At 37.2% G+C, this 21,671-nt stretch overlaps 1 protein-coding gene across 5 annotated transcripts in view; it reads right to left on the bottom strand.

The window, feature by feature from the left end:
* Nucleotides 1-21,671, bottom strand: part of RPS6KB1 (ribosomal protein S6 kinase B1) — a 39,778-nt gene that overhangs the window by 12,145 nt on the left and 5,962 nt on the right. For 2 of the 5 annotated variants that reach the window (XM_055327398.1, XM_055327406.1), the window contains exons 2-7: nt 18,645-18,694; nt 17,530-17,650; nt 15,772-15,840; nt 5,491-5,638; nt 3,338-3,395; nt 1,790-1,890 (exon numbers count right to left, since the gene is read on the bottom strand). In XM_055327398.1, coding sequence (XP_055183373.1) covers nt 1,790-1,890; nt 3,338-3,395; nt 5,491-5,638; nt 15,772-15,840; nt 17,530-17,650; nt 18,645-18,694 — 547 coding nt within the window. Of the gene's footprint in view, nt 1-1,789; nt 1,891-2,457; nt 3,147-3,337; nt 3,396-5,490; nt 5,639-15,771; nt 15,841-17,529; nt 17,651-18,644; nt 18,695-21,671 lie in introns of those variants that run through there. The other 3 variants (XM_055327421.1, XM_055327417.1, XM_055327430.1) reach the window with 3 other exon arrangements.

The raw sequence follows: 21,671 nt of genomic DNA, 5'->3' as shown, positions 1-21,671 counted from the left end.
TTTTCAACGATATAAACTATAAAGTAAAGAGAAAATAGAGAAAAAATTAAAACAGCTGCTCCAAGGCTCTAGCTTCACCTATACTTAGAATCCTCCACCAGGGGCAGCCCGGGTGGCTCAGCAGTTTAGTGCCGCCATCAGCCCAGGGCGCGATTCTGGAGACCTGAGATCGAGCGCCGCATCGGGCTCCCTGCATGGAGCCTGCTTCTCCCTCTGCCTGTGTCTCTGCCTCTGTCTCTCATGAATAAATAAATAAAATCTTAAAAAAAAAAAAAAAAAGGAATCCTCCAACTGAGAAAGCAAGCCCTTTCAAGAAAAATTCTTGAAAGTCTTGTTTAAGTACACAAATCCTTGTAAAGATATGGTGCACCTTTTAAAGGTGTGACACTGTACTTCAAATACATAACCTTTCACCACAGTGAACTCTAACTGGGCAGTTTTTAAAATGGTCTCAGAAAGTCACTATAACAAGTTAGCTTATTCTGCCAATACTGCCAGTTCAGAAAAAGAAATCAAATTGCTACGGTGTGGGACCACCATCTCTTATCCAGGAAGTGAAAAACTCACCACCTTACACAAAACAAAGAACAAGTTTAGCCTTACTGAACTGTTATTAGATATCCAGTGGTTCAGCCACCCCAGGGACCCTACTATTCCAAGTTTATTTCAGAGAAAAGAAAAGGCAATGGCCTATTGATACAAATGTAAATGTGTACTTTATTGACAAAAAATATGACCTTTATTTTCATAGAACCACCTGACACAGTCAAGCTTATGGATCAAAGAAGTTAACTAGTCACTTCCCTAGTCTATTCTTTGCCTTAGAGTTCAAAATCAGAATCCAGGTTTGGGGGAATGGGAGCAGAACTGGGAGGGAGAGAGATACATAGATTCCCATGATGTACTTGGTTAAGTATAGCATTTCTCCTAAAAAAAACAAAACAACAACAAAAAAAAAAACAAAAGAAAGAAAACAAAAGAAAGCACAATTTGAAATGTATTCATACTAATGTTAGTTGTCCATACTACTTCCTGTCCAAAAATTTAAAACAATTTGCAGACATCAAAGGATCAGCAACTGCTACCAGCACCCCGATAACCTAGCTGGCTGGTTGTTCCTTTGGGGTATGAGTGAATTGTGAAGTCTACCTAGCCCAGATTACTCTTGCATAAATCAAACTGTCTATAGTAGCATGAAGATGTAATCCAGATTCAGTTGGCCCTACCTACAGCTGTACAGAATATTAGCCTTTCTGATCTTTATGTCTGTTGTTACAAACAGCAAGAATAAACTGATGCCTACTAAACATTTTCTTTCCAAGGCTACATCAAATATTTTGGTTCAATTCTAATCCTTTTTTATAGCACTAATAAAATTTATCATAAAAAGCACTGCTTCTAATACTTATGTACTTTATCATTAAAACTCAATGTATAGGGTTAAGATTTACTTTCCAATTTAAGGAACAAACCAAAATTAAAGTTTGGACTGGCTTTTGGCTTACCAGATATTATGTAAAGATTTCAAAAGAATGACAAGCTATAAAGAGCAAGGATTAAACCGAAAAACACAGCTGAGTGCACGGTTATTCCTAACTCCCTTTAATCTCATCAATCATAAATATCTAAATACCTAAATCTCAGCAAGTATTATGATGCCATAAGTTCTGAAGGAAGAATGTATAATAATAGATACATGACTATGGGGCTTTGAAAATGATCATGACCTGTGTGGGAGGATTTTAAGATGATTATCTACTATAAAATTGTATACAGTATATATCTCCACCTTGGTGATTAAGCATGATATTCTCCGGCTTCAGGTCTCTGTAGATGATCCCCTTTTGATGTAAATGCCCCAAAGCCATGGAGATTTCTGCCAAGTAAAAGCTGGAAACAAAAGTGATTTAATAAAATTAAAAAGAGTAATATACTCAAAGCAGTTTATGTATGGAGCAAAATTCCTTGAAAGAAATAGACATGCACCAAAGACCAAATTAGTGGGGATGGGGGTGGGGATGGGGGAGAGAGATGGCATAAGATGCTGCCAAAAGGCGTGAAGACATTTATGTTTCACTTATTTAGTGAAACTATAAAATGTTTTATTTCACCATCAGAACATACTGGTAATTGCAAAGAAGTCCAGAATATGCCAAACTACCACTGGTTTTTGTTCTGTCTATATAGGAATTAGGCCAATAGTCATTCAGAGCAAAGCAAATTTCTCCCACCCACCCCCATTTTTAAACTCCCACAGGACATAGGAACTTCGTTATTCTCAGAGATCAAGTCTTAGTTTCAAAAGATACCTTATAAATAACCTGACCCTTAGAAGCCCGCTCATCCCTTAATATAGCTGCATATATACAGTTCATGCCCACAGTATCTGCCCTCCCTCTTGCCAGCCAGCCCACAACTATAAACTGTGTGACACTCAAATTTATCTACCTCAAAAGAATAAAGGGCTGAGTCAACCCTGTCTGGATTCGAAAAGCACAAGGTACTGCAATACTGGCTGCATAACAATGTTGCAATCCTGCAGATTACTCCAGGATGGAGAGGGTGTGTCCTAGAGGACTGAGGCAGTTTCACAGCCAGCAGGACCACAAATACAGCCTCCAACAGGGCTCAGAGAGCCTCCTCCAAAAAAGGGCACTTCATCCCTAAGGCTCTTAAATGCAGCTTCTGTGTTAGAAAAGGCCTGAAATTAAACAATGGAATGCAGTTTGGTAATTAAGGTAGAAAAAACATTTAAGTGTTTTCTATTCAATTAATGTGTAGGATAAACTGATTTATTGTTACCCAATACTGTCATCTCACAAAAGGATGTGTATATTTTTAATTTGAAGCAGATGCCATCTTAAGAAATATAAGGGTAGATCCCATCCTGGCCATAGAATCAATCCACAGATGATGTGTGCCGGCTTATCACCTCCCTAAGACTGCACCTTGGGAACTGGAAAGTCTAAAAAAAAAGAGGAGATGATTTCTGATACTTTCCATTGTTCCAGACATAAAGTTTCACCGGAAAACCACACTCACCCACAGCCAAGGCAGGCAGCTTACCAATTCAAGGAAAGAAAGCCCCAGTGAGAATGGTTCTGTTAGGAACTGGCGTTCCTGGTGAAGAGCGTTCCACCCAAGGCCTGGGGGCAAAGGAATGATGTGACCTCCAAAAGCTGCCCCATCCCAAAGAGCTTCTCCCCCTTGAAGTCCTGAGTGACTGGTTCCAGAACAATTTATTGAATCATTTAGCTGCCCAAAGTGGGGAGAGGGCTTTGCTTTTAATTATATGAATCAATTACCTGAATCCAGGCAACCAAAAAATTTCACTTACCAGGCTGTGTCTTCCATAAATATTCCCTCTCTTTCTAACTGCATAAATAATTCTCCTCCTGTAAAGAAAAGGAAAAGACATTAGAAATAAAACAATCTTCATTTCCAATCCATTTCTAATGAGAGGTCTGTGTTTTCCTTTTAACCACAGTTAAAAGATATCAGTCCATTAAAAATAAAAAAAAATCTTAAAAACTCTAGGTTTAAAACTAGGTCTTCAGGATTCTATTTTTAGCAGTGTTCCTATTCATATGTGAAATATGTAAGTTTTGGAATTCCAGGTTTTTACATCTTTGAACTTCAAAATAGTTATAGATTTCAGACCTGATGTTAAAAAAATAATCTTGGTTAAAATTTCTCTCACATTTTATCCTACACAGAAAAATGTTAGCATATAATTAAACCACCCTTACAAATTAAAATTAGTGAATGCCCTTATTTCATATTTTCAGATATCTTAATCTAGAGGAACCTAGCAGTGGCTTTGTTAAAAGCATGGCATTATTTTGAATATAAAAATCAATAATATTAATAAGGAATTATATCCCACTGAATAATCTCAGAATCCATGAGTCCACAATGATGGAAATCAATGAAGAGATCAGTAAATTAAGTTTTAAAATGGGAGAGAAGGGAAAGCTCTTTGTTACAGTAGAATGCCAAATAATAAATGAATGAGGCACAATGGAATAAGAAAAATCACTTGGCAATCATCATAGTTAATTGTTTCAAGCAAGAATCAATGAATGCTAAAACTGTATGTGAAAGCTTGATGAGAGACAAGATATTTAAATAATCCCAAAGTATCTCAAGATACTTATTCATTACAAAGGAAAACTTCACCAGGGGAAAAAACTGGCAGACACCACCTTATAAATGTGATCAAAGTGAACATCAACAGTAATGGGATAAAGATATAAACATCCTGTACCTCCTGATCCAACAGAGAAGGACACAATGTCACTTCGATGGTCCTCCCCAAATGCATAACCTAAATCTAATCCTGAGGAAACATCAGATAAGCCCAACTGATGCATTCTACAAAATAACTGGCCATACTCTTCGAAAATGTCAAGGTCATAAAAGACAAAGAAAGACTGAGGAACTGTTCCAGATTAAAGGAAACTGAGAGATATTACTTTATCAATGTTAATTTCCTGTTTTTGATAATTTTAGTAGAATTAAGATACTATCATTGATTTTAGACAACATACACTGAAGTATTTAGGGGTAAGGGGAAATCATGTCTGCAACACTCTCTTAAGTAATCCAGGATAAAAAAGAAGTATGTATAAACATATACGTGTATATACATACATACACATATACATGTATACACATACATAGAGAGGGAGAGAAAAGAAGGATGAAGCAAAACAACTGTGGTAAAATGGTAACACTTGGGGAATCTAGATGAAGGGTATGTGGGAAGTCTTTGTACTATTTCTATAACTTTTCTGTGTAAATCTGAAATTATTCAAAATAAAGTTACCCAAAAAATGGCAACAGTCAGAAAACAGTTGCTAAATTCTACAGCTTTCTGTTCCATGTTACAGGCCATTGTGAAACCTATTTTTCAGAAAACTCAAACATGTTGGCTGGAAATAGATACCTGTGGTCTAGAAATGTTAAGAAGCAACAAGTTTCAAGGAGGTAGTAAGCCCTGGAAATTGTGGATGTCTTCCTATGTAAACTCCTTGGTCTATCAAAAAGGTTACATTCAACCAAAAAATTACTCTGTTTAGAGATGCAATTCTAAAAATACTCATTATCTTAAATACTCTAAGTTTTTCATTTGAGTTTAGAAAGAAATGCTTTGGTGATTCATTTAAATTATAGTATCTTACCCGAGTACAGTCAACGTGATGGCTATGTATCAATTAGGTGTTTCTTATTTTAAGTAACTGATTACAAGGGAATTAGGATTAAAGTAAAAGTTTACAGATGGGGGAAAAATTTAACCTTTAAAGTTTCCTTCGTATTTGTCTGCAAAAAGAAACATATGGTCACATCTGAATTCCTTATGTCATATATTTATCAATTTTAAGAACTATTTAATCACATTGGGGAAAAAGCATTTTTCCATTGGAAAATATTGTTTGACCCAGTTTCTGGAGCAAATGCAAATAATTACACCAAACTGAGTGTACTGACCGCTGAGATACTCAAGGATGAGGTAGAGTTTTCCACCGGTCTGAAAGGCATAAATTAAATCCACAATGAAGGGATGCTTTACTTCCTCCAGAATATTCCGTTCTGCTTTTGTATGAGCTGTATCTTTAGCATTTCTTACTATCATTGCCTAAAGGAAAAGAGATGATCTATAAGAACAAAACAGTAGACATTTTTATTCTATAGTAACTGGAAAATCTATTTTGTGCTTCCCTTGCCAATATTAAACTACTAATCATAGTTTCCACTAGAGACTGAGATAGGAGTAATGGAAGACATTCACTTCTCATATATATATCTGCACTCTTTGGATTTTTTGCAGGGATCATGTAAATGACAACCTAAAGATAGATACCTTTTTAAAAAATGTAAACAGATGAAGTTTATTCATATATTCACTAACTGTTCAATGTCTACTATGCTACAGGCTCTGTAATAAGAAGGAAGAACTAACAGAAGTCTCCAGCCTACAGGAGTATGAAGTCTCAGGGAAAAGAGAGAAGTCAATGTAGATAAAGCACAAGGTGCTATAGGATAACACAGGAACTGCATCTGACCTGGCAAGAAGTGTTCCTGGAGGTGGCAATACCTAAGCTGTATTATGAAAAATTATTAAAATGAAATGTAGAGGGTAAAAAAAAAAAAGCATTTCCAGTGCTTGACAGGACATGTCTAGGGAATCTATAAGTAGTTCAGTATGGTTGGAAGTGGCTAGAGATTAGGCTGGAGATGTAGGTGGAGACCAGGGAATGGTAGGCCTAGGTATCTAGGCAAAAGCATCTGAATCTTATCTTAGAGGCAGAAGAAAAATGTTGAGGTTCCAGAAATTAATAATCCTTGGCTTGAAGACAGACAGTTTTAGTAACAGTGTGGAGTTTCAGGGAAGAAATGAGACCAGTTAGGAAGCCAGTACAGTAAACCAAGTAAAGTGAGATCTCTAACTAAGGAAATGAAGCTGGGGGGTACCTTGTAGCTCAGTCGACTCGTCAAGCATCTGACTCTTGATTTCAGCTCAGGTCATGATCTCAGGGTTGTGAGACTGAGCCCTCCACTGGGCTCCACACTGGGCATGGAGCCTGCTTAAGATTCTCTCTCTCCCTCTCCCACTGCGCTTCCCTACCCCCACTCTCTAAAGAAAAAAAAAAGGAAAAGAAAAATGAAGGTGGGAAAAAAAAGGAAAGATAAAGATGTGTCATCAGCACTTCCTGATGAGGTTGAGAAGAAATGATGATACCGTGGTTTCTTTGTAAGTAATAGGATAATGGTTAGTTATCATTCAATAACAGACAATGGAAGTTAAGAAAATCTTTTGGGGGGATCCCTGGGTGGCGCAGAGGTTTGGCGCCTGCCTTTGGCCCAGGGCGCGATCCTGGAGACCCGGGATCGAATCCCACGTCGGGCTCCCGGTGCATGGAGCCTGCTTCTCCCTCTGCCTGTGTCTCTGCCTCTCTCTCTCTCTGTGACTATCATAAATAAATAAAAATTAAAAAAAAAAAAAAAAAAAAAAAAAAAAAAAGAAAATCTTTTGGGAAAATGATGTATTGTTTTGGACATGGTAAGTCTAAATTCTCGGACTAAGTTCTGGCATATCTCCAGTAACATGAAAAAGCATACACACAAGATTATTAGTTGCAATATTATTTGTAAAAATAAAACGTTAGAAACAACCTTAATGCCCATGCATAAAACTTTTGCTGAAAACCTATGGACTACCTAATGTGCAAAAAAAGCTATAAAAAGAATGGTAAATGTCTCTAAAGCAAGGTACAAAACAGCATATATATATATATATATATATATGGCATAGCAGTATCACAGTAAACTATCTTTTGTGTAAAAAAGGGGGAATATGTATCTGTAACTCCTCATATCTTCAATAATTAATGCAACTGAGATAAACCAAAAGCTAATGACAGTGGAAAGATAAGAAAAGTAATGGGACTAGACTTCTGAGTACACCTAAGTAAAATCTCAATGATTTTAGCATTCATTTTTCTCTCTTACCTAAATCAAAAATTATTTTGGTTACAAAAGGGAGGTTTTTGAATTCTGAACCACGTTAATGTTTTATACATTCCAAAATTAAAATTAAGTCAACAAGGATAGGAAAGAAATAAAACTGAACACAACAGAAATACATAAATGTAATTGAGTATTACCCTGATAATTTTACTACAGGAGAAAAAAGACATTTAAATAACTTTAAACTGCACATTCTTACTGACATATATTTAAGCATAACAAAAATTGCAAAGAAACTGCACACTTAGTAGGTTTGTACTTGCTAGTAGTGTTGATATTGTAATTTTCAAGCTATTATGCATATATTGTACAACTGAGCAAAGGAGTCAATTTATCAATGTTGCTACCAGGTTTCTCACTGTGGAAAACCAGAGATGTAAACATGGACTGAGAGAAGAAAAGCCATATGGAACTAGACTGGAATTAGGGATATCAATATGAAGCCATAGTTATAACAAAACAGGGACGCCTGGGTGGCTCAGCGGTTGAGCGTCTGCCTTTGGCTTAGGGCATGAACCCGGGGTCCCGGGATTGGGTCCCACATCAGGCTCCCTGCAGGGAGCCTTCTCCCTCTACCTGTGTCTCTGCCTTTCTCTGTGTCTCTAATGAATAAATAAATAAAAATTAAAAAAAAAAAAACCTCCTAGCCCTACCCACTGAAAGAGCCATAAACAATGGCACTTTAGTAGTAAGAAACATAGCTGGCACCCAGATCTTGGTTTCTCCACCAAAAGAAACCAGGGTTCAGGGATCCCTGGGTGGTGCAGCGGTTTAGCGCCTGCCTTTGGCCCAGGGCGCAATCCTGGAGACCCGGGATCGGATCCCACGTCAGGCTCCCGGTGCATGGAGCCTGCTTCTTCCTCTCCCTCTGCCTATGTCTCTGCCTCTCTCTCTCTCACTGTGTGTGCCTATCATGAATAAAAAAAAAAAGAAAAAGAAACCAGGGTTCCCTAGAGAAAAAAAAGATGGTTCTAAGCCAGGGTCTGGTAAAGTGTAAGGTAAATCTGAAGCACTCTATTATACCAGGAAGTACTCAAAAATCACCAAGGACACGTCAAAAGGACAAAGAAGACATCTTAATAGAGCTCACTCTAGCAAAATTTGGGATAATGTGAGAACAAAAATGAATAATGAAAGAAATAGATACTATTCTGAAAAAAAAAAAAAAAAAGAAAGTCCATACTGACTCTTAAAAAATTAAATTTAGGGGATCCCTGGGTGGCGCAGCGGTTTGGCACCTGCCTTTGGCCCAGGGCGCGATCCTGGAGACCCGGGATCGAATCCCACATCGGGCTTCCGGTGCATGGAGCCTGCTTCTCCCTCTGCCTGTGTCTCTGCCTCTCTCTCTCTCTGTGACTATCATAAATAATAAAATAAAAAATTTAAAAAAAATTAAATTTAGGAACACCTGGGTGGCTCAGTGGTTGAGCATCTGCCTTCAGCTCAGGGCATGATCCTGGGGTTCAGGATTGAGTCTCACATCTCCCTGCTTCTCCCTCTACCTGTGTCTCTGTCTCTCTCTCTGTGTGTCTCTCATGAATAAATAAAATCTTTAAAAAAATTAAATTAAAAAAAAAAGTATTAAAAGTTCTTTATAGAAGAATGACAATATAGAAACAAAATGATAAAAATAGTAAAGTCTCCATTTTATAATCACCATAGTAATATCTGATTTAGATAAGAAAACAACAGATGATAAAACCATTGGGTAAAAGATTATTAGGCTAGAGTATGCATATCCCTATTATGCCACAAATGCTTTTAATTTCAAAGGGAAAAAGGTATCTATACAATGGAAAAGTCTGTCAGATATCACCATAACCAAGTGATAACTCAATCTCACAAAATAATGGGATAGAATAACACAATGTGCTTCCTGAGCCCATACACTGAGGACATAATACTCCTGCAAAAAGTATTTAACCTAAATTTAAAATGTAGGTGTATTAAGGAGTATTCTGCAAAACTACTGGCCTGAGCTCCTCAAAAAATGTAACTGTTGGGCAGCCCTGGTGGCGCAGCAGTTTAGCGCCACCTGCATGCAGCCTGGGGTGTGATCCTGGAGATCCAGGATCGAGTCCCGTGTTGGGCTCCTTGCATGGAGCCTGCTTCTTCCTCTGCCTGTGTCTCTGCTTCTCTCTCTGTGTCTCTCATGAATAAATAAATATTTTTTTAAAAAATGTAACTGTCATGAAAGACAAAAAAAAACACTGTTTATCAATGTTAAGTTTCCCAAATGTGATAATCACACTGTGGTTATATATGAAAATGCCCTTACTCTTAAGAGATACAAACTAAAGAAAATAAGGGTAAGATACTATATCTACAATTAACTTTCGAATTGTATGGCAAAAGAATAAAAATTGTGAATATACATAAATATACATATACATGGAAGGGATGGAGAAAGTGAGGGGCAAAGTAAATATGGCAAACTTAACTGGTGTTCACTATAGTATTTTTGCAACACTTTGGAAAGTCTGAAAATTTTCCAAGATTATTTTTTAACTGCTCAGGAGGTCTGGATTTTTTACAAGTAATTTTGAGAAAGTCTGTGAAGCAAGAAACTAAGATATAAGAAAAATTAGTAAAGCAGAATCATATAAGTCAAGAAAACAGAATTTCAAAATGGTGTGGTCAATAGCTTCAATGTAACAGAGAGGTAAACTAAGAATGATGAATTAAGTAAAGACCATTGGATTCAGCCATTAGGAGACTCGTGGTGACATAGGGGACAAGAGTTTCATTGAAATAATAGAGTCACTGGGATCCCTGGGTGGCACAGCGGTTTGGCGCCTGCCTTTGGCCCAGGGCGCAATCCTGGAGATCCGGGATCGAATCCCACGTCGGGCTTCCGGTGCATGGAGCCTGCTTCTCTCTCTGCCTGTGTCTCTGCCTCTCTCTCTCTCTCAGTGTGACTATCATAAATAAATAAAAATTTAAAAAAAAAAGAAAAAAAAATAATAGAGTCGCTGAGTCAAAATATAGTGACTGAAAAATAATAAAATATGATTTCTCAAGAAATTCAGCTATGAAAGGCAGAAAGGGTGGAAGCTATACGAAGACTGTGTGAAGGAAGGATTTATTCTGCTAAATATGGCAAAGACATGAATATATTTAAACAAAGAAAGAAGTCAGGATAGAGAATGGAAAAAAAGAGAAAGTAGTGACAAAGACCTCTAACAGGCAGAAAGGGATGGATGGGATCCAAAACCTAAAGAGAGGGCTTAACCTTGGAAAGGAGAAGGAATACACCTCACTAACACTGGAGAGAAGGAAGTAGACAGGTGAAAATGCAGATCAGTAAGGTATTAGGAGTAGGGATTAGAACAGGAAGTGGAAGGTAATCACACATAACAGCCTGAAGTGGAAGGTAATCACACATAACAGCCCCTAATAGGAAAAGAGGCAGTCTACTAAAAGAGGTAAGAGGGACTGCTAGCAAAGTTACAGAGAAGGAAGAAGTTGTCTAAAGACATGTAGAAAAATAGCTGGTAAATACTGAGTCAGGGAGTATGAATTTGTCCTAGCAGCAACCTATATGTTTATGATTTCTGCCAGCAATGTTCAGTAGTTAAGATACATAAATAAAGGAGCATTAACAATTAAACTATTAAGAGTAAGACTTTCCTAAACAAAAGGTCAATGGCAGGGGCAGCCCAGGTGGCTCAGCGGTTTGGTGCCACCTTCAGTCCAGGGCCTGATCCTGGAGACCCCGGGGTGGAGTCCCACATCGGGGTCCCTGCATGGAGCCTGCTTCTCCCTCTGCCTGTGTCTCTGTCTCTCTTTCTGTCTCTCATGAATAAATAAATAAAATCTCAAAAAAAAAAGGTCAATGGCAGATCATGCTGTTTAGGCTGGATTGAGAATAAAGTGAAATAAGAAGGAGGTAAGAACTTTAGAAGAAAAAAAAAGTCACAGAACTAAGAGGCTGAGAGCCAAAGACCAAGCATTGTGGGAATAAAGTAAGAACGTTATTGTTCTATTATAGTCCAATACTTCAGAGGTGGAGAATACAGTTATAGGGGCTGGAAAAGTAAAATGGAAGTGAAAGTTGATGGAGCTGAGAGCAAGGAATTAGAAAACTAAGCTACTGATTACTTATTTAATATAAGGACAGTGAAGACATTCAAGATGACAAGGCTTAGAAGTGAGGGAAAAAAATCATAAAGGGTAAGGGAAGTTTCAAACTTAAAATAGGATTTTGACCACAAGATAGAAGAGAAATTGTAAGAATAAGCTTAATAGTTCTTCCCTTGAATTATATGGCAAGCAGAGTGAAGGGGAGAGACCACATTTACCTTAAATGCTAAATCCTAGTATCTAGCATAATGTGTGGCACAGTGCCAGTTCTCAATTGATTTAATAAAAGGAATGGAAGAAGTATGACCCACAAACCTTTAGCCAAAGGGTCTAAAATTTCAGTGTGGACTGAACTAATGACATGGGCAATAGTATTTTGCTCCCAGGTTACATTTTGGTTGCAAGTGGTAGGAAAGAGAAACAGTCTTTTCCTCAACATTCCACCCTGAGAAAATACCCAAATAGTACTATTCCTGTAAAAAATTCCAGGAGAACTGATAAATTCAGACAGCCTGTCCAGATGGAAACACCTCATTTAAGATAAGGAGACACATGGTTCTACTCTGAGTTCCTCTTCGAGGCTGGAAACAGATAATGTTCTTACCACACACTGAATTCAGAAGGGGTTGCATGCTCTGCTTCTAGGATAATAAAACCAGAATAAAGAAACCCAAAGGCAGCATACAGTCATCTTATCTAGTTAGGAATTAAAATTCTGGACTTAACCCTATCAACTTCTTCACTTTCATTATTTACGCTGTGAACTTGTCTTGAGGGACAGTAAGGAAAACATGAGACAATATCCGATTCTCTAGCCAGGCTTGGGGAAAGAAAAACCCTGAAAGTGGGAGGGAGTGGTACCTAAGCAAAAAGAGAGGCAAGTTAGGTATTGGATGTCTATGGACTTCCCAATACACTGTGCCCAACCACCATCAGTGGAAATATTACACCTTATTCTTTTCATTGAAGATACACATGCCAGGAACACACTTCACTCAAGACAGGATTATGACTAATAATGGTCAACCCTGATTATAAAATATATCAAAAGGAATAAATTAACCTAAGAATCTTAACTAGAACTTCAACATTTCTAAAACAAGTATTATTATACTGTCTTCAATCCTAAATCTAACATGTTTTACAGATCAAAACATCATTCATTAATCTCAAAGGATTCCAATGGAAAAGCCAGACAGCAGATTAATACTGCCTTATTGATACAGAAAGTGATGTTCAGAATATCTGAACCACTTCTCTTAAGACAATCACCAGGGGTGATCCTGGCTGGCTCTGTCAGAACAGCAGCAACTCTTGATCTCAGGGTCATGAGTTTGAGCCCCACACTGGGTGTAGAGATTATTTAAATAAATAAACTTTAAAAAAAAGACAATCACCAATAAAGTTGTGTCATATTTGTTCCTCAGCTTTTAAACTAGTAAGTCATGTATACTGCTTAAGTAAAAACCAGGAGGATAAAGATCAAAGTATTACAAACCCTGTAATTTTTGTTAAAAGTCATTTTGTCTTTTTTTTTTTTAAGATTTTATTCATTTATTCATGAGAGACACAGAGAGAGAGACAGGCAGAGATATAGGCAGAGGGAGGAGCAGGCTCCTTGCAGAAGTCTGATGTGGGACTCAATCCCTGGACCCTGGGGATCACATCCTGAGCCAAAGGCAGATGCTCAACCGCTGAGCCACCCAGGCATCCCTTGATTGTCTTTTAATATAGTTTTCTACTAAGACTTGTTTTAAGACAGTGTGATCTTTTCAGAAATCAGTCCCAAACAAAAAGAACAAGAAACCAAATACACATGATGCATTTTCAATCAAACTAGGAAACCCAACAAACTCCATTACCTCAAAAGGTGAAGAAAACAGAGCGGGAAAAAGCAATGGTATGTGACTCAGTGGAGCAGTGCATGATCAAACCTAAATGCCCGTACAGAGAACTCAAAAGAAGTTGATTATCACCTATAGAACCACAGCAGGTTCAAAACTAAAGGCAAAAATAAAAAGCAAAAAGGGGAGGAAAAATGAGTCATTAGAGACTGCAAAGGACTAAAAACAAGTAGATGACTACTGCTTGGAAAGGTGTACTCTCCAGAAAAAAAAAAAAAAAAAAAGAGTGAAGGATCAGATACAGAGTGAAGTGCTAAAGTAAAGACTTGACTTCAGTGTAAGTCTGCATGTTGAAAAATTAAGATCTCCATCTCTTCTCTTCCATCCAGCTCCAGAATGCTTTTTCTAGGCAAAAGAATATTTCTCAGCACCAACTGACCTACAGACAATGATATTTGGAGGTTCTCAGTGAATTGGCAGCTCACCACGTAACTGTCCTACACAAAAGGAACTTCTGATCAGCTTTTCAGAATTCTACTCTTAAATACGAACAATCAGTGAAGGACACCAGGCAGCTAAACAAGGCCTTTGGCATGGAAGAAAAAGACTAAACCAAACTCAAAGAAAAAGAGATACAATGCATATGGCAAAACAACATTTCAAAGAATAATCATCAATACCCTCAGAAAAATAAGAAAAGATAATGTACTCATAAAATAGGCTGCTATAAAAAGAAAATATGACAAAGCTCTGGGGAACCACAAATATAATGTCACAAAAATCAGTAAAAGGATTAGAAAATAAATTTCTAGAAAAATCTCAAAGTAAACAAAAAGACAAAGAAATGAACCAATAGAAAGGATAAGAAAAATAGTTATCAGTCAGTCCAGGAGGTCCAACATCCAACTGACTATAAATCCGAAAAGAGAAAACAGTAGAGAAAGAAATATCAAAGACCATATAAGGAAACCTCCTAGAGCTGAAGGACTGAAACTTTTAAGACAGAAAGAGTAAAAAAAATAATAAAGATCAAAGCAAGATAAATATAACACTGTAAGAAATTTAGAACAACAGAAATCAAAAGAAAATTATAGATATCTTTAAAGAAAAATAGATCTCTAAAGAAATGCGTATCAGGGGGCACCAGGGTGGCTCAGTCAGTTAAGCATCTGCCTTCCAATCAGATCACAATCCTGGCATCCTGGGTTTAAGCCCCATATTGGACTCCCTCCTCAGGCAGGGAGTCCTTCTCCCTCTTCCTTTCCCTCTCCCCCTCCCCCTCCCAACTGCTCATGCTCTCACTCATTCTCTCTCTCAAATGAATAAATTTAAAATAAAGCCTTTAAAAAAAATAAAAACAAAAAAGATGGGAATCAGTAGTATGGCAAGGGACTCCTTAATAGAAACACTCAATGCAAGGTGAAAATAAAGCCAAATCCTGGGTGAAAATGATTTTCAACTTCAATACCACAGCCAAACAATTAAACAAGCATAAGGGTATAATAGAGAAATTTTCAAATATGCAATGCTTCCCCAAAAATTTACCTTCATGCACCCTTTCTCAGAAAGCCATTGATAGATGGTTATCAACAGAGGGAACAAGGGCATAAACTAAGAAAAAGGAAGATACGGGATCCAGGAAACAAAGAATCCAACACTGATGGAGCCAAGGGCAGCTATGCCTAGAGACCTACCAATAAAGACGGGAACAGGGAACAGAAGGTTCTGATGGGATATCTACAGGGAAATAAATGGAACTGACAGGCTACCTGATAAGTGGTACCAGAGAACACTGGTCTAAACAGTTGTTGGAAGGTATGATAAGACAAATAGTAGACTCAAAGAAAACAAAGCAAAATGAGAGGATGGAGAGAAGGGAGGAAGAAGTAAAACAGAATAGAGTGGAAATCAATACATAATTCTAAACCTGCTGGATTAAGTGACAGAACATGTTTATTACTTAGAAATATGAAGATCAGAACGAAGAGCTAAAAAAGTTACCTCGGAGGAGAATTAAAAGAGCTTTCCTTCCCATGCTCACCAAGGAAAAATAAAACGGGAATACCAAAAATGAAACAGTTCATAATCTAAGAGGACTTGAAATATTATGTTAGAAATACATTTTCTTGACTGAGAATTTTGGGCCAAAATATGGCTTTTATAGCAATTAACAATAAAGTTGGGGAGGGGCACCTGGCCAGCAGAGTCAGTGGAACATGAAATTCCTGATCTCAGGGTCTTGCAGTTCAATGCTGGGCATGGAGCCTACTTTAAAAAAAAAAAAAAAAAGAACAAAGAGGAGGGAAGGAATTACCTTTTTAAGCACCTTCATGGCAAATATTTTCCCAGTATTTGCTCCTGTTACTTTTCGTACTTGAAAAACCTGGATAAAAAGGAATAAAAGTGTTTGTGTGTTATTAAAAGCTAAACTATGCTAGTTACACTCCCTTAATTCCTATTTATAGGAATTATACAATAGTTTATATTCTTAAAGAAACTAGTAATACAAAGGCTGTGAAAAAATGATGAACTAAAAGAGCAGATTATATTAAAGACTTAGTAATGAAATCTGCTAAACATGGGACTGTCCAATTTGGTCTGCTGACATCTGGTGGCAAAGCTGGTTAATGACCATCCAATGACGGGCACTCTAACTTCATACACAAAATCCAAGTTTGCTCAGAAAAAGCTATAATCAGGGTTCCCAGAAGCAGAATAACAAAAGTAAAAATTATAAAATATTTTATAAATTTCTTCCAGGAATACCACTATTCTTGCTTCTCATAAAACTTTAATAATAGTTGACATTTACCTATTCCCTAAAATGGCAAACTATGTAAGACATTATCATGCAACAGCTAAAATAATGTGAGACTCAAAATGCATATGTTCCACATCTGAGATGATTAGAACACACTAGAATGCATCCTTAAGCCTAAGAAAAAAATACAAATGTCATGCTATGAAAAAATTAACACTACACAGTAGCATAAATAGTCCTTAAACTTAATCCTAACTACTAAAATGTTATCCAAATTCTATCTTTGGATAAAGAATAGCTAACTAGGTATAAATTTTTTTAGGCAGAATACACAAAGGTGAGGTAATAAATTAGAAAGCCTTGGGCAAAATACGAAGCTAAGTTCTCTTCATTTTTCTTCTCCCTTATATTATATATATAATATAATATATAATATTCTTTAGCTTCCCTAATGCTCCAAATACTTCAAGTAAAAGAAATCCAATTCAGACATAGGTCTCAGTAACAGATAACAATTTAATGTGCCAAGCCTCTTAAAAGTAAGGAGTGGTATCTCTTTTAAGAGGATACCTATAGAGGATACCATTTAACCAAAAGAAGGAAGGAATCCTCTAATAATAGACTTTGCCTGGCATAGTTGCCAATTTATTCAACAAATATTGACTGAGTGCTTGTTATGTGTCGGTCTTTTATGTGCATGGTGGTAGAAAGAGAAGTTCTGTACATTCCTCAAATAATGCCAGGTTAAGTGATCACATCCTTTGCTTGATAGCTAACAAAGATTAAAGAGGACTGCTGGGGCAGCCCGGGTGGCTCAGCGGTTTAGCGCTGCCTTCAGCCCGGGGTGTGATCCTGGGGTCCTGGGATCGAGTCCCACGTCGGGCTCCCTGCAAGGAGCCTGCTTCTCCCTCTGCCTGTTTCTGCCTCTTTCTGTGTCTCTTATGAATAAATAAATAAAATCTTTAAGGGCAGCCCCGGTGGCGCAGTGGTTTAGCGCCGCCTGCAGCCCAGGGTTTGATCCTGGGGACCCTGGATCGAGTCCCACATTGGGCTCCCTGCATGGAGCCTGCTGCTCCCTCTGCCTGTGCCTCTCTGCCTCTCTGCCTCTCTCTCTCTCTCTCTCTCTCTCTGTGTAAATAAATAAAATCATTTAAAAAAAATAAAATAAAATCTTTAAAAAATAATAATAAAAATAAAAAATAAAGAGGACTGCTGAACCAGGGTATAAAAATTAACCTACCCACCCCCTCCGGCAAAAAAATTAACCTACCCAAGACAGACAACAGCTCTTATTTCAAAAACACTTCCTACCTTTCCATAGCCCCCTTTACCAAGTACCCGAAGTAGCTCAAAACATTCTGGTCTGATTTTTTCTGGCCCTCTGTTCACACTAGTTTCCGAAATTTCAAACTTCTCACAATGTTCCATGCCACTAGGGAGAAAAGTAAAGCAAAAAGTAAATTCTCAAAAAGTTAAATCATCTTCAGTTTACTATAATTTTAATCCAAATAAGTAAAAAGGAAAAAATACATAACAGCCAAATTTACTATCCATGCTCTCAGTAATGATTTGATGACATGGTAGGTCAAGATTAGGCTGGTTTGATACTTGTTTATCTGCTTATTTACAGAATATGCTATTATTTATTTTTGTAAGCATCAAGCATCCCCAAATTAAGATAAATTAGAACAAGCTTATTAAGTTGACAAAGGAAAAAAGTCTTCTGGTTATTCATATTTAGTTCATTTGAAATGTCTGTAAGACTAGATATTACCCAACTTCAGAAAATCTGGGAACTTTCTAAAAGTACCCAATTAGTTCAAGTCTTTATGCTGCAAAAATTCTCACTAATAAAATGTACCCATGAATCTTTCCAATCTACTATTAGATGGATTTAAAGACTCCAAAAGTGGCAGTTAAGTGGCAATTTGTCCCTTAAATGTTTTTTACATGAGTGATCTTGGTCTACCCCCACCCATGGTTTTTACTTAAGGTTGGTGTACAGAGCAGATTAATCATCATACTCGCCTAATAGAGTTTGCCTAAAATGACTTGAGTTGTACAAATCTCTGTATGAATGATGTATTACAAGCAAAACAAAAAGGATTTGGCTTTGGAAGGTATTTCTAAAAAATTTATTTCTATTAAAATTTTATCTCTATTAACCTAATTAAAATTCCTGACTCATTCTGTTTCATTTTCAGTATATTGTAAATCAGAATGAATATCTCTCTCAAAATCTATACAATGACCTCAAAACCCAGTGTATATTACTATATTGATGCTAAAGTCAATAAACTAAGTTTACGTATATGACTGGATAATTAAGAACAGGTTATTGGAATCGCATGATGGCTACAAACTAGAAGTGATAAAACCTACTTGTAAGAAACATAGCACAATGAAATCTTTTCATATAAACTTACAGTTCATATGGTCCAACTCCCCCATGGTCCATGCTTTCATTTAACTGACCCTGAAAAATACATTAAAGTTGTAAAAATAATCTCATAAACATAAAATCAAAATACTTAATGTTTCACTCTACTACTAAAGGAGAAATGAATGAAATAAACCAGCTTAAAAATTCTCTATATTCTAATTACAGGCAAATGTGGTGATGAACAAAATAAGGCAGAAAAGACTATAGGGGTTTCACTTTTAATTTTCTGTGACAATTAAGCTACAGATGCTACTCATCAATGATCTACAAAACTAGGTGATAGCTCCTTTAAAAATTACATTTATTCAAAAGATACATCTTGTATACTATGAAACTAAAGACACCATATTCTAAGTATGAGTTACTAAATCAAATGATTTACATAAAGTTATCAGCTATTCTGATATGATTCTGATATGCAAGACTAACATAACATATGTAACTACAACCTACCTAAGCCTAAGGTAACCACAAATAGTCCAGATACTATAGTGTACAACGTGGCTGTACACATATTAAGCATCACCCTCAAATTGTCAGGAATCACACTAGCCAAACATTTATTCTGGCCATAGTATAAATGGGTGCAAAATTTAATTAACTTTCTGTATGCTAAAAAAAATAAAAATAAATTAAAAAAAAAACTTTCTGTATGCTAACACTGAACAATTTAAAAATAAAATTAAGATAACTCTGTTCACAATAGCATCAATAAGAATAAAATAGCATCAATTAGAAAAAATTTAACAAAGTATAAGACTTATACATTTGATAACTGTAAAACATTGCTGAAAAAATTAAATAAGATCTAAATAAATCAAAAGACATTCCATGTTCACGGATCTGACAACTTAGTATTGTTTAAGATAGTTATACTAGCCAAATTGGTCTACAGATTCAACTCAATCCTATCAAAATTCCAAGTTACTTTCTTTTTTTTTAAAGATTTTTTTTTTAAATTTTTATTTATTTATGATAGTCACACAGAGAGAGAGAGGCAGAGACATACACAGAGGGAGAAGCAGGCTCCACGCACCTGGAGCCCGACGTGGGATTTGATCCCCGGTCTCCAGGATTGCGCCCTGGGCTAAAGGCAGGCGCTAAACCGCTGCACCACCCAGGGATCCCCCCAAGTTACTTTCTTACAAAAATTGGGAAGCTGACCATAAAATTCATGCAGAAATGCAAGGGACCCAAAATAGCCAAACAATCTTGAAGAAGGAGAACAAAGTTGGAGAATTGACATTTCCTAATTTTAAAATGTACTACAAAGCAACAGTAACCAAGACAATGTGGTACTGTAATAAGAACAAACATATAGATCAATGAAATAGAATTAAGAGTCCAGAAACAAACCCTTACATTTATGGTCAACTAATATTTGGCAAAGGTGCCAAGAAAATTCAATGGGAAAGAGGCAGTCTTTCAATAAATGGTGCTGGGACATCTGGATATCCACATGCAAAAAAATTACTTTGGTTCCCCACTTTACACCATACTCTACCATACTAAAAAATTAACTTAAAATTGATCACAGGCCTAGAGCACCTGGCTGGCACAGCTGGTTGGGTGCCTGACTCTTGGTTTCAGTTCAGATAGTGATCTCCGGGCTGTGGGATTGAGCCCTGCATTGGGCTTCACACTGAGCATGGAGTCGGCTTGGGATTCTCTCTTCCTCTCCCTCTGCCCACCCCCACCCTCATGCTCTCTTTCTCTCTCTTTCAAATTAATAAATCTTTTTTTTAAGATTTTATTTATTCATGAGAAAGAGAGAAAGAGCGCACACACAAGTGAGAGAGTGAGAGAGAACATGAGCAGGGGGAGAGACAGGGGAGAAGCAGACTCCTCCCTGAGCAAGGAGCCGACATGGGCTTAATCCTGGGACTCCGATCATGACTTGAGCAGAAGGCAGATGCTTAACTGACTGAGCCACCCAGGCACCCTAAATAAATAAATATTTTTTGAAAATTGATCACAGGCCTAAATATAAGAGCTAAAACTACAAAACCCTTAAAAGAAACCAAGGATAGCCAATGATTTCTTAAGACACATCACCAAATGCACAAATGATTCAAGAAAAAAAAAAAAATCAGGGATCCCTGGGTGGCGCAGCGGTTTGGCGCCTGCCTTTAGCCCAGGGCGCGATCCTGGAGACCAGGGATCGAATCCCACATCGGGCTCCCGGTGCATGGAGCCTGCTTCTCTCTCTGCTTATGTCTCTGCCTCTCTCTCTTTCTCTCTCTGTGACTATCATAAATAAATAAAAATTAAAAAAAAAAAAGAAAAGAAAATCAGTAAACTAGACTTATTCAAAATTTAAAACTTTCGCACTTCAAAAGATACTATCAAGAAAGTGAAAAGAAAACCCACAAAATAAGAATATATAAAAGAACTTCTACAACTCAAAATTTAAAAATAACCCAATTTTGGGGGGCACTTGGGTGGCTCAGTCAATTAAGCATCTACCTTTGGCTCAGGTCATGATCCCAGCGTCTTGGGATTGAGATCCATGGCAGGCTCCCTGCTCAGCAGGGAGTCTGTTTTTCCCTCTCCCTCTGCTCCTCCCCCCTACCCTGCTGTCTCTGTCTCTTGCTCACTCTTTGTCTCAAATAAATAAAATCTTAAAAAAAAAAACAAAAAAACACAGTATTTTAAAAATGGGTTAGAATTTGAATAGGGGGATCCCTGGGTGGCGCAGCGGTTTGGCGCCTGCCTTTGGCCCAGGGCACGATCCTGGAGACCCGAGATCGAGTCCCACGTCGGGCTCCCGGTGCATGGAGCCTGCTTCTCCCTCTGCCTGTGTCTCTGCCTCTCCCTCTCTCTCTGTGACTATCATAAATAAATAAATAAATTTAAAAAAAAAAAGAATTTGAATAGGTATTCCTCCAAACAATATACACAAATGGTCAATAAGCACTTGAAAAGATGTTCAACATCATCAGCCATTACAGAAATGCAAATGTAAATCTAAATCACATTGAGATACCCCTTGATAGCCACTAGGATGACT

Source organism: Nyctereutes procyonoides, unplaced genomic scaffold, assembly GCF_905146905.1.
Source record: "Nyctereutes procyonoides isolate TBG_1078 unplaced genomic scaffold, NYPRO_anot_genome, whole genome shotgun sequence".
Taxonomy (NCBI): Eukaryota; Metazoa; Chordata; class Mammalia; order Carnivora; family Canidae; genus Nyctereutes; species Nyctereutes procyonoides.
The sequence above is the reverse complement of the archived record's forward strand: the minus strand, read 5'-3'. Positions and strand labels throughout refer to the sequence as shown.